Below are 14,411 nucleotides of genomic sequence, written 5' to 3'. Positions count from 1 at the left end.
TCTCTAAAAAGGCCGATCAGAAAAGCTGATCAGATGACGCAACACTCGCCAGACAAATTTTCTAATTTGCAGCTAAAATGGTTTCACTATGCGGTCTGAGCAGTTTTCAAAGCTAGCTAGCACCAAAGTCTTTTTCAGACAGGAAGCGATTGATGCGCCCAGTTAATCATTTACAATGAGAGCTGAGCAGCAATCAGACAAGCAGAGCAACAAGCAAGAGCGATCATGTGAAACTGTCGCTGTCTTACTCATCTCCCACACACGCCGCCCACAACCGGAGTTTAATCGTCTTGACCCACACACAGCACAGCAGTCAGAGAGAGAGACTGATCCTTCAGTGCGAGTTTCCTGATGCAAAGAGAGGCGCCACTCAATCAGCCGACTGCCTCTCTCTCGCCGTTTTTGTTTTAAAACGGCGACCTTTTTGCTACGTTTCCGCCTCCGTCCACATTAAAACAGTGAATCCGAAGATGTTTGAAAACGCTGCTGACTCGGTGGGCAAAAACGAGACTTTATAAAACAATAACACAGACACCAGTCTGTCATGATATCAGTCATGCAAAGCAAAAACACAATGCTAATGAGTTTTAGTTTCGGTATTTTCATTAAAATATTTTGTACTGTGTAAATAACACTTGTGCTGTGCATGTCGCCGTATTTACTGTGTATTTACTCCCAGTCTGTTTTCCGCTGCCACGGTCTCTTTGTGCTCCCGTGTTGCTTTCAATAACAGTTCCACCTTGTTGTCGGTCATGCAAGAAAAAATAACTGTGTTGTTCTTCATCTGCATCACTTTCTTCTTTCGCCAATTCTGCGGAGCAGACCATCTGCTTCATGTTTACACCGGCACGCGCATGCCCAGTGTACGTGAACGGCCACTTGATGTGTGTTTTCAGTCGTTTCAATATAGACAGAGATCAAGTGTGATACACAGCTAAAACGCTGCAGTGGACGGAGAAGATCGTATTCGTTATAAAAATGTTTAAAAACTGGAGTTGTGTGAACGTAGCCTCACATTACCCCACTCCTCTCTACTCTTCTCATGTCAACCCTCCAGTTTTCCCCCTGGGATTCTCCCGTATTTTTCCCATTTAAATGTTTCCCCGTAAATCTCCCGTATTTTTAACCTTTGTAAAATCAATCAAAACCTGCTAGCCTATTTAAAGTATTGGCTACTCTCTCCTCTGGTAAAGGCAGTAGGCCTATGTAAAAGATGTAGACTGTGCTTCTTGCACAAGGATTTAATAGATGAAAACAACCCACTGTACCCTCATCCACACGCGGTGCACCTGCTGCTGTGAAAACACAAAAATCCAAAAGACGACTTCGGTGTCTTTTCAGCAACTTTATAAAACCTACTGCTGATGGAGAAAGTCATAAACAGGGAGAGAGAGACAGGAACAGTTGGGTTCGGCAGATGTGTTTGCAGCAACAGACCAGAGCTGAGGTGAGCAGATTCAGGTAGTGAGTGAACACTAAAACACTAAAATAAGGTGGAGAATGAAGTAGAAATAAAGTGGTGAAATAAGAAATAACCTACTAGAAATAGAAATATTCTCCGCTTAAACTGCTTCCTTACTGGGAGTAATGGTTTGTATTCACACAACGCTTGTTTCAGAGTATTTAATTTGAAATATAACCCACTGCAGGAGAAAAGAGTGCGACCTCATACTCTGATTTAGAGCTGCAACAATCTGTTGATCAACAGAAAATTAATCTGCAACTTTTTTAATCATCAATTAATTGTCGTTTTTTTTTGTAAATTTACAAATTCAAGCCATTGCAGCCCTAATCAATTAAGCAGTAATATATTATAGCATATAAACAGTATCACATAGTGAAACCAGAGAAAACACACTTTTTACTGCTGGTCCAATCACAAGCCTGACTCTCTCCAGCCTCAGCCAATCAGCAGCCAGTCGGTCAAAGCTGGGTGGTGTCTCTCCACATGACAGCTTTGTGGCTGATCTCTGCGTCACTGCTTGTTCTTGTAAAGTATATTTTTGGGGACTGCAGGCTGTTCTTCAGTCACTGAGAGGCTGATGTATATTTTTGGGGACTGGGACGGGTGTGGCAGTGCATACAGAGGACTCTGTGGTCTTAAAGGCAGCTCCCCGTCTTGTATATAGACGCGATTGTTCTATTTCTGTCTTCAAATCAGATGTTAGCCACACTTGACCTTTTCAATAACAATCAAAAAAAGCAATAGCAGTGTCTGAAGTTCCTTCTTGGAGCGCTCCTGTGAGATCCAAAGGTAAGGTGGGATCAACCTAAAACAGAAATCACGAGGGCCTGTTTGATCTAAAAGCCACCTGAAGAGAAAGTACATGGTAGCATCTTCTAAATTACACTCTGAACATAACCAACCAAAGCTCACCAATCTTTGGGTCACAGTAAGAACAGTCTGTGTTGTCCACCCAGCAGACAACATGCTACTAAGACATTAAGAGTACAGAAAGGATAATTTCGGCTAAATTCAACCCAGACAACGATGCACTTCCATCACAGACTCACCTTCAGGCAGGACGCAGAGAAGGTTTCGGCGCACGTTTAGTTCTCGCAAAGATTTGAGTCTGCCGATATGTCGAGGAAGAGCCGTGATCTCGTTGCAGCTGATGTCCTGCAGAGGGCGAAACAACAACACAGCTGTTTAATCATCTGGATGCATTTCTTTACACATTATCCCAACGCCAGAGATTTATTTCAAATACGACTCCAGTGAAGACGGACAACACACTGCTGAGTGACTGCAGAACAACATGCTGGTAGCTTTTAAACATTTACTGATTAAATGAATTGGATCTGGTGGTGAGCTTGATACGGATCAAATCTTCTGTTGTGTATTTTTTTATTAGGTAGGGCTGGGCAATTAAACAATAATGATAATTATTGCAATTTAATTTTCCTTAATAACAATATGACAAATGTTATAATATAATAAAAGTTTGATTAAATGCATCTGAATCACAAACAAATTAGCATTTAATTTTTCTAAGATATTTATTTTGTTGAGTAAAAGGGACTGAAAAAGGATTTTAGTTAATTTTATGTGTTATGACAACCTGCACCTTTTAGGTTGCACCACCCACAAACGCCGCCCATTCATACGCCGCACCACCCGTGTTCACCGCCCTTTCATACTCTCTGTAGGCAGGTCTTCTATTCGTTCAGCGGCAGAGTCAACTCAGTAGTCCGCCCAGATTATGGAAGCAGGAAGTGCTGAAAAGTTTGTGTGTGTTTTTTGAAGGATCTATCTCAGATTTGTGAAGTGGTCCACTGTTTGGCATCAAGTGTTTGTTCTGACCACAAAGAAAAGTTTAAAAAACAGAATTAACTCTCACTCAGGAGCAAAATGCAGCCTTTAAACTTGAAAGAAATAATGATCCTGATAATTATTGACATTAAGTTATTTATCGTGATAACATTTTTGGCCAAATTGCCCAGCCCTGATATTAAGATATCAATGCATACCATCATATAGTACATTTCCATTAAATTCAATTGAAAAACAATCTGTAAGTAAAACCCAGGGGAGGTGCTTTTGGCCAATTCAGTGACAAATCAGGGTATTTTATCACTTTCATGTAAAAGACATCCAACACTTCCACAAATCACCCAAATAACACCAGAGCTAAATGGGAGACATACTTTGGTCTGAACAGTATCGCAGTTTCTCTGCATGCATGTTGTCTCACAGTAAATAACACATCTCGTCCAACATCCGGTGCTGAGCGTCATTATATGATGAGAAACCTGTTTGGCAAATGTAATTAACCACATAAGCTGAATTTAGGGTTCATTATTCTCAGTGCACGTCAGACAAATATTTAAATCCTATAAAAGATCTAAAAAAAAAAAATGGATGGAAAATACCACAATTCACAACTCTAGGTGAAAACCAGAGTGTAAAAGAGTCTCTTCAGTGCAAATATTTGCTCGTTTGTTTTTGTGAATATCTTGGAGGCAGAGGAGCCTGATTACTGCAACACAGTCCTCTGGAGAGCAGCTAACAAAACATAAAAATGAAAGTACCAAGTATAGTTACTCAAGTACCGTACTTCCACTTTAAGGTACTTTATACTTCTACTCCACTACTGTTACTTCTCAGATCAAATTTTAACACAGAAACAGATAATGAGTTTCTAAAATGATATATTGTTAAGGGTTAGTGATCAAATAGAAACGTACTTAGCAACCAGCTTGAGCACCTACATGAATAGTAATGTTGTAGTAATAATAATAAGTGGATAATACATGATACAGTAGTATTACAAAGACTTTTACTTTTCAAAGGGTCATTTCAGTATTTTAAAACAATCCATGTGTGGTTTGTTCTTTGATCATTTCGTTTCAAAACCGAACCGGGAAAAACGAAACAACAAGTAGTTTTTGTGTTTTTTTCTGTTTTAAAACCAAAACGGAAAAATGTTGATTTTGATTTTTAATGTGTCTGATGAGTGTAGCTTTGTGTGTTACACTTGATAAACTTGCAGCAGATACACTTGGGCAAGGGCGGTAACTGATTAAATGTAATTAAGGTGAGCCTGAACATCAACATAGGGTTTTAAGTTAGAAAAACAGGAGGCTCACCGTTCAGTTTTTTGGTTTTTCCGATTTGGTTTTGAAACGAAATAGTGAAAGAACGAAACATAACCAAAACCCTAATTTTACATATGGGTTATACAGAGTATTACAGTGTAATATTGCTACTTTCACCTAAGTACAACATGTAAATATATCTTCCACCTGCAACACACATGTGTTTGTACTGTTTCTGTACTACTGTATTACTATGTACACACATGCAGTACATAGTAATACAGTAGTACAGAAACAGTACACGCAATCTTACCAGCTCCATGAGGCTGTGTAGCTGTCCCACGGTCTCCGGCAGGCTCACCAGCTTGTTGTTGCTGGCGTTGAGGACTCTCAGAGGTAAACCACACAGACACGCCGGCAGAGCGCCAAGCTGGTTCCGACTGCAACACAAACAGCACTCGTTTATACAAGAAAGAAAAAAAGATCATCACGGTGGCAACAAACTATTTAAAAACCACTTCTATTCACTTGTTATCTGCGATTTATCTGGGAGACCAGCTGCGAAACTAGCTCTCAGGAAACAGTCAGTGTTGATAAATGTCCTTTTAAAGAATAAACAAATAATAAAGAGTTTACCCAGAAAACACATTTCAGAGACATTGGTTTTAAAGACATAAGGAGGAAAATGATTGAGAGAGCAGAGCCAGAATGAGCCATTTGAATATTTTACCACCAATTAAACTACTTCCAACGCAACATTAAAATTAAATGGAGAGACGTGACAGAAAAAGGAACGAGGAAGCTCATGTCAGAACGCAGCTAAAACACAATGGTGATGCAACTATAATACATACACACAAACATGTTTATAATATATACACACACACACACACACACACACGTATCATAATATTTGGTGCACGTTTAGGTAGAGATACTGTTTTCATTTCTTGTTTTGTATTATGCAGTACAGCTACACAGTACACACTAACTTGAGAAAACCAGGATCAGGAATGAATCAGGCTTTACGGCTGATGCCTGGATCAGCCACAATCTTAGTGTCCACCAAAGATGCACTCATTTCTTAGGATAAAACTGCTTTGTTCAGTGTTTTAAAGTTTTAATGACTGGGTCTGGTTTTTTTGGAGAGTAGACGACCTCGGTGCTAATTCGGCCCCCGCTAGAAACCTCCTGAACGCTCAACACCAAAGGGAACTAAAAACAATGTGAGCAGCTAAACTGAGCTAATGTTAGCAGCAGCAGCTCAGCTGTAAACACACAGCAGGGCTACGTTATTTCTGAAACAGATTTGTTGTTGATTCTCTCATACCAATCAGCAGTCTGCTGTGTTTTCACATGACCTTTTGCTATCGCCTCATCTCGCCTCAGTTCGCTTTCAACCTCGACAGAGGTGATACCAGAAAAAGTACCAGGTAGCGGGTACCAGGTTTGCACAATGGAAACCCAAAGAATACGAGTAGAGTGAAGCGGAATGGAGCTGTTAGCATTCAGTGAAGAAGGGGGCATATGTACGTTTCAAAGGTCTGTGTAATGACATAAATATGTATTCCTGTCAGTACTGATGCTGCACATACACAGGATGAGTGACTGTTTGTCAATTATCTGCAACCTAAATGAACCTTTCTTCTGCTGACTCATCATCCCTGATGCTTCCTCTACAGACCACATACTTCTGCTTCGAGTAAAGTCTGAACCTAAAATCGCAATTTATGACTTTGTATTATGGGTATAACATGCCTGAAACTTCTAAGAAACCCACAAAGTACAATAATAACAAAGAGCTTTGTCACTTCTCCTGTTGGAGGCCTCTTAAACAGGCCAAAGGTTTTTGTCCTGAACACCAGAGTCAGTGCAGCTCAGTATTACCACCTGATTACATTTACATTCCCTTCTCTTAAGTTTCACTAAACGCTTGATAATAAATTCATGAGTCATGTCCAGAGCAGCTCCTCTGTGCTGAAACTTTAATGTCCCCTTTTTCCTAACTTATGTCTCTAAAGAAATTTGGGCGTTCTGTAGAAATAAAAGCAAACCAAATAGTGTCTTTAATCTGTGACCACTAAAATAGAAACACAAGCACACACACACACACACACACACACACCAGTATTCACCACAAGACTATGAAACCCCCTCTGATTCAGATCTGAAAATAACATTCAGGAAACATAGTGAGTTTCTGCAGCAGTTCACATAAAGAAGCCACATCATGTTTGATGAAACTGCACAAAACACAAATCTGAGATAAAGGTTGGTAAAACAGCATCACTGTTGTTTTTGTGTGTTAGGAGAAAACGAGACCAATGCTGTGTCTCAATTAGCATCCTTCCATACTCACACTTTTTGGAGTGCATAAGTGAGTTCACACTGACAAGCAAGGCTAAATGCAGTGCACTATCAGTACACAGATGGTGTGCTCAAAGAAGTAGAAGAAGAAGGAAAAAAAAGAGGAAAAAGCGAGAAGGAGGTCATTTCCACTAAGTGCACCACATCCGTGTCGTTTTGAGACAACACTACCCTTAGGGCTGCACGATTAAGCTAATCGCAATTGCTATCGTGATGTCATCTTGTGTGATTATAACCGCACAATTGTGCGATTTATTTAAACAAAGTGTGTTCTGTGTGTTCTGTGTGCGCTGCAGTCTGCTCATTATCCACGCCCTAAGAGGGCTCTACAGAGCGACCATTTAACTCGCATATGTCCCTAAAAACAGGCACGTGCTCACCAGAAGAATGATTTATGAGCAGTGTGCGATTAAAGACGACAACCTACCGTAACAACTACTGGAGGGACTGCTATGAAAATAGATTCTGATATTCATGGTTAGCACAGGATGAATGCTGCTGCCTTTGGTGTTCCCCTGACTTTTTCCTCTAGGTTGACATTTGTAGTTTGGACGGAAATGCCTCCAAACCAAAGCATAATCTAACGTAGTGATGAAACTGAATCAACTCAAAAAAAAACAAAATACAGTCAACGGCCAAAAATTATTCACAATTAGTGGAAATGGTGATTTTTGCATCAAATTTTTAATTTTTACTGAAAAAAACTATTTAAATCATGATGACGTGACATTTGTACCAAACAAACAGGATTTTTTACATTTGGAGAACAAGATTTGCAGGCCGGGGCATCTCTGCAGCTCTACAGTACAAGGGTTATTTTAATTGCCACTTCTGTGATTTGGATAATGCACTTGGTCATGTTGCAATTTCAATAACATTTTGATTAAATGTGCAGCCCTAAATGAATGAATCTTGAATTCACAACCGCAACGACAGCCTACACTGATGAATATTATATATATATATATATATATATATATATAGTGTTCAATCTTAACACAAGTGCAGTGAATCAAAGTGATCAAAACGTGTCAGTTTCAGATGTGATGTGACACTGTTTGACTCTAAAAATAATAAAAATAAATGCTGCATTTTTACTGGAGAAGAAGGAGGAGCACACTTCCTGTCTGAAACACACACACCCCTCTGGTGTTTCATGCATTCTGATAACCCTCCTACCAGATAAGCATTTAAAAGCCTAATTAAATTGATCATTCATTAAATCACTAATTTACTCAGTGATCGCACCAGGACTGGAAAACACTGTGTGTGTGTGTGTGTGTGTGTGTGTGTGTGTGTGTGTGTGTGTGTGTGTGTGTGTGTGTGTGTGTGTGTGTGTGTGTGTGTGTGTGTGTGCGCGCCAGTGTGCTTACTCCATAACATACTGCTTCTTATCAGCGTGTCGATCTATAATAATGGATTCATTCTCTGCTGACTGCAGGTGTGGAGCTGAGAGGAAAACGGTCTGATTCACTAAAGATAAAAATATGATGGTTGAAAGAAGAGAATTAATCCGGATTTTATTGTGTACTGTGCTCCTTGTCTATGTTTGCTATTTCCATCATTTCTTTCCTGTTTTATGGGTGTTATCATGATTAACATTTATTATTATTATTGTTTTGTAAAGCACTTTGGCTGCATTAAAGGAGCTACACAAATGAAGCTTTTATTGTTAGTATTGCTGATTAAGATTTTTTGACCCCACATAAACAGATTATTATCTATCATTAATAATATTGGGGGAGGAACAAATAAAAAAGGAGCCATTTTGAAATAAAATAATTAAACGAATCAGCACATTCGCATTTTTTATTTATTTCCCTACATAAATCACTTTCATTCAACTTAGCTCCCCTCCATATTTTTCCCGTGATCATTCACGCCACCCCTGCAATGGCTCTATGCCACCTCAAAGTGGTCCAACCCCCCAATTTGAGAACCGCTGCCCTAATGAGTAAGGTGACATCTTCACTGCTTTGCTTGGTCCAACTAACAAAACTCAAAGACATTCAGTTTACTGTGATTTAAAACACAGGAAGCTGAAACCAGCTGCCTATTCGATTATCACAACAGTTGCGGGTTCATTTTGTTGATCAACTAATCGATTCATAAATTCAACCTTTGATGCAGCGTCACCACAAATACATCTGATCAGAATAACAGCTCATTTAAAAATATACACTTAGTTTTCTGATCAGTCTCATTTAAAAACAGTCACATGTCACCTGTAGAGTCTCACAAGGGAACACCTTGACTTTTAAACACCATCTGACAGAGTACAGGACTGTGTGTAGGTGTGTGTGTGTTTTTTGAGTTTATTAACAGTCCAATGAAAGCCAGCTGTGTGTTGCTTTGCAGCACTGATGGTACAACACACACACACACACACACACAAAGAGTTGTAGAGCAGCTCAGACGGTCAGAACAGAGAAAGCGCTGCGGCCGTAAGCCGACACACAATACACTGTCTGCTCACAGTAAAGGACAATGACACTGTTTTGTTTTTGCTTCGTCACTCTGATTCAGTCTAATGTTGCACTGGAGGCACAAATCTGACAGCAGCGCACACACACACACACACACACACACCACAGCTAAAACAACATGGACAACATTTAGTCGATCAAATTAGAGGATAATTCTGGTTTATTTCAACCTTTATTCATCCATCAAGAGCCCAGCTGTAACAAACCAGAATTATTCTTTTACTGAAGCTGATTTTGCAGTGAACATTATTAACAGTATGTCGTATATTTTAGTCAGCACAGTGAGTGTTTCAGCAGCTATTTAGAAATGAAAACATGCAGGTGAACAGTCATGACGCAGCATCAGTAACAGAAAGCTAACAGCATTAAGTAAGTGTTCAACAGACGTCTGGCTGATTTCTGCAATAAAGTAGGGAGACTGGTTTCCTGTTTGGTGACAAGTGAAGGTCAACAGATCACGTGTACAAGTAAACAAAGCTTTCTAAACTCACAACAACACTGCCGCATCATACCCAGAATGCAACACCCTCTCTTAAAATCCACATGATCTCCCTGATGCAGTAGAGAAAGGATGCTCTAACGCTGTATGACTGCGGTGACACCAGGTGTGTGTGTGTGTGTGTGTACCTGAGGTTTAAGGAGGTGAGTGACTGCAGGCTGATGATGCTGTCCGGGATGGTCCTGATGCAGTTGTGATACAGGTTTAGTGTCTCCAAGGCGACCAGGTGGCAGACCTCTGAGGGGACGTCGGTCAGCCGGTTCTTCGACAGGTCTGCAGAGAGAAAAGAACAAAAGTATTCATTAAATGATGTTACAGAAAGAGACTCGTCTGCTTGGGCAGTAAAGAAAGAACTCAAGAAACCAGCAAGGCGTGCTGACCTGACCTTTGCTGTGACTAAAACTGGTCAAAACTACCAAAAATACAACTCAACAGCAGTACAAACTAGTAGGGACTTTATAAGAACCAATACTACGGTAAAATTCTGAAAACATGACAGTACTAGTATTTCTACAGCACTGTAGGTACCTGAGATCCAACAGGTGGCAGATGGAGTCAGGTGCAGCTCTGCCGCCATGTTAGTCTGATATTTAAGGCTGTTACCTTCAACAGCTCTGTGTCAAAGCCTCCATTTCTCACAGTTGTGGGACGTTGGAGAGCTAATTCAGCAGACGCTTCACAGTTGGGATCATCTCAAAATCACCAAAGATGATGATGCAGTCTGCAGAGCTAAAAACTGAATGTCTGTCCAACGCTCCTGTTACTGTAGGAGGAGTTAGGGACCATCTGAAAAAACGTTCCATTTCAATCATCAATGTTCTGTTTAGTTTTTCAAAATGGACAACTGAAACCACTGCCAATATAAATAGTGACCACTCCTAAACATTTCACACCTGTGTGTTGAAGTTCACTGGATAAATTGTTTTGTTTTTGATTTTTACTTTGGTATCGAATTGAGTACCGAGAATTCTGGTATTGTGACATCCTTACTAGGGCTGCAACTAACGATTATTTTCTTTGTCGATTAATCTGTCAATCAGTTTCAAAACTAATCAATTAGCTGTTTGGTCGCTAAAATGTCAGAAATCAGTGAAAAATGTCAATCTGGTGACGTCCTCAAATGTCTTGTTTTGTCCACAACCCAAATATGTTCAGTTTACTGTCCTAGAGGAGCAAAGAAACCAGAAATATTAAGATTACAGAAGCTGGACATGTTTTTAGAAAAATGACTGAAAAATGAAGAACGATTAATCAATAATCAAAATAGTTGGCAATTATTTTAATAGTTGATAAACAGACTAATCGTTGCAGCTGTAATCCCTACAAACTACAGCCTCCTAAATGATCAAACTACTTTTTAAAACACTCAAACCTTCATGAAGGAGGATTTACTGCAGGACTGTTGGATTAGACTGCATTCGTTTCTGCTAGGTGTCCCTAATAAACCGGAGACTGAGTGCACGTCAATGTGTTGTATAAAGTAAACTAACAAGCACTTTCTTTTTAACGTGTATGGCAGTGCAGCAGCAGTTGTCACACTCAGCCGCTGAAGGCCAGGACTGGTGATTTCACTTCCTGCCAAATAAGGCCGAAAAATGTCAGGCCAATTACACCACATTGTTCCAGTGAAGCTGAACTCTTAAAAACACATTTGTTTTGTTAACGGAGCAAGAGCAGACCGAGAGTTCATTTCCTCTGGAGGCAACAATCGTGGAGAAGCTCTCTCATGTTGTTTCAGTGTTGAGATTCAAACACTTAAGATACTTTAAACTCCAACAAGGCGGTACAAAGCAAAAGCCACGTCTGAATATCTGTCAGACCATCGTGCATCAGTCAGCTTCTCCCTCTAATCATCTGTGTTCTGGAATCACTTCCTCCAGTCTGCACAGACTACACTGCTGGTAACCAACACTGCAGCCGTAATAGTATTTCAGGCATCTCCTTTCTCATCAAGACATAAAACACTTCACTGAACAGACCTCCAACCCCTTTCAGTCAATGACCCGGACATGCTTTGCATGTGAACCACTTGTTTACAAAATACACCTGGATTAGTTTCATCTTGTGTGTCCGGTACAGAGAGAGATACAGGACCCGGTTAGCCTAGCTTAGCACAAAGACTGTCAGCAGTAGGGGTGGGAGAGAAAAATTGATTCTTAGATGCATCGCGATGCGGACTTGGAAGATTCTGAATCGATTAACAAATGCCAAAAAATGTATTATTTATGTTAATTGATAATGTAATGTTGACAGAACGCAAGAGGCGTACCTCGCTGAAGGGCAAACGTCTGTGGCGTGAACATACAGTCACCTTCAAACAGGCACCTTCCCCCTCTGACCTCTCACCTGCACTCAAGATCTGTGAAGAGGACGTGAGCCACCTATACCAAAAAGGCAGAAGATCAGGAAGGCTCCTGGACCTGACGGTGTCTCACCATCATGCCTGATAATCTGCGCAGACCAGCTGGCCCCCATCTTCACTCAGATCTTCAACAAATCACTGGAGCTGTGTGAAGTTCCCTCCTGCTTCTAACGCTCCACAGTCATCCTGGTCCCAAAAAAACCCTCCATCTCTGGACTAAATGACTACAGGCCTGTCGCCCTGACATCTGTAGTCATGAAGTCCTTCGAAAGATCCCTGAAGAAGAAAGGTCCCTGCTGGACCCCCTGCAGTTTGCCTACAGGGCTAACAGGTCTGTGGATGATGCAGTCAACTTGGGACTGCAACACCTCGACTCTCCAGGGACATATGCCAGGATCCTGTTTGTGGACTTCAGCTCGGTGTTCAACACCATCATCCCGGACATCCTCAGCACCAAACTCACCCAGCTCACTGTGCCAGCCTCCACCTGTCAGAGGATCACAAACTTGACTGACTGACAGGAGTCAGCAGGTGAGGCTGGGAAACATCACATCCAGCACACGGACTATCAGCACTGGTTCCCCCCAGAGGTGTGTGCTCTCCCCACTGCTCTTCTCCCTCTACACCAACGACTGCACCTCAAGAGACCCATCTGAAGTTCACTGACGACACAACGGTCAACGGCCTCATCCGGGACGGTGACGAGTCGGCCTACAGACGGGAGGTTGATCAGCTGGCTCTCTGGTGCGGTCAGAACAACCTGGGGCTTAACATGCTCAAAACTGTGCAGATGACCATAGACTTCAGGAGGAGCCCCCCCCCTCTGCCCCCAATCACCATACTCAACAGCCCTGTGTCTGCTGTGGAATCCTTCAGGTTTCTGGGATCCACTATATCCCAGGACCTGAAGTGGGAGCCCAACACTGGCACGATCATCAAGAAGGCCCAGCAGAGGATGTACTTCCTGTGTCAGCTCAGGAATCTGCTGCTGATCCAGTTCTACACAGCCATAATCCAGTCTGTCCTCTGCACCTCCATCACTGTCTGGTTTGGATCTGCCACCAAAAAGGACAGGAGCAGACTACTACGTACAGTCAGGACTGCAGAAAAGATCATTGGTGCCAACCTGCCCTCCATTCAGGAAACGGGCAGGAAACATCACTGCAGAGCCATCTCTCCCCGGACACAACCTGTTCCAGCTCCTCCCGCCTGGTAGGCGCTACAGAGCACTGTACGCCAAATCCAACAGACTCAGGAACAGTTTCTTCCCACAAGCCATCACTCTGATGAACAGCTGATTTCTGACTCAGGAACAATTCCTGTGCAATAACCCAGTAACTCAGCCTCTAATCAGCACCTGTTTACTGGTTTCCACTTATTATTATTCAGTGCTGTTCATACTATGTCATATTGTATATACTGTTTACCAACACACCTACCTCAGGTCATAAGGTCACAGGTCTTATTTATTTTTTCCAGCATCCTTTGCACTATGCTCCATTACACTGTGTACATGTGTACATGTATGCATGTATGTGTACCTGTTTATCATATCCACCTTCAACATGTACATAATGAGAATAGTTTACTCTTGCATCCTTTGCACTCTGATCACTGCACTATTTGTCAATATGTCTATATCGTTTTGTTCACAGTGTATATATTAGTGTTGTCTATTCTGTAGTTTGTGTCTGATTTTATTTTATTATTATATTATTATTTTATTATTGTATAAGTAAGCACATCGCGAGCAATGTACAATCTTGAGTCAAATTCCTCGTATGTGTACACATACCTGGCAATAAAAAAAAACTGATTCTGATAAGAGAGAGACGAGAGAGACCAGTTTCCCCATGTATTCAGCACACCACTGCTACGGAATGAATAACCACCCTACTTAAATGTCACGCAAATAAGTATTCTGGCACCGTGACACCCCAAAAAAATTAAAGCAGTAAACATGCAGTGTAGGTCAGTGTGTTCGTTAATGAAAAAGTCTGTAGTTTCCTCAACTGTACAGCACATTTTACAGCTGTTGTGTAACGTCAGCTAAATTAGTAACAAAGTAATATTAAGTAGCTCAGCTGTATGTCATTACTAACTTACCTACTTGTCAAGGGTTGAGAACATCAGATACAAGCTCAGACTAAACTGGTGT

General features: G+C 41.2%; 1 protein-coding gene across 5 annotated transcripts in view; it reads right to left on the bottom strand.

The window, feature by feature from the left end:
• LOC119903399 (leucine-rich repeat and calponin homology domain-containing protein 1-like) overlaps positions 1–14,411 on the bottom strand; it is a 107,481-nt gene that overhangs the window by 50,002 nt on the left and 43,068 nt on the right. For all 5 annotated transcript variants that reach the window (XM_038719532.1, XM_038719531.1, XM_038719533.1 and 2 more), the window contains exons 2-4: positions 10,020–10,164; positions 4,853–4,979; positions 2,515–2,620 (exon numbers count right to left, since the gene is read on the bottom strand). In XM_038719532.1, coding sequence (XP_038575460.1) covers positions 2,515–2,620; positions 4,853–4,979; positions 10,020–10,164 — 378 coding nt within the window. The remainder of the gene's footprint in view (positions 1–2,514; positions 2,621–4,852; positions 4,980–10,019; positions 10,165–14,411) is intronic.

Source organism: Micropterus salmoides, unplaced genomic scaffold, assembly GCF_014851395.1.
Source record: "Micropterus salmoides isolate LMB-PRFRI ecotype aquatic unplaced genomic scaffold, ASM1485139v1 Ms_hic_scaffold_15, whole genome shotgun sequence".
In the NCBI taxonomy this organism is placed as follows: Eukaryota; Metazoa; Chordata; class Actinopteri; order Centrarchiformes; family Centrarchidae; genus Micropterus; species Micropterus salmoides.
Note: the sequence above shows the minus strand (reverse complement) of the source record. Positions and strands in the feature narration are given on the sequence as shown.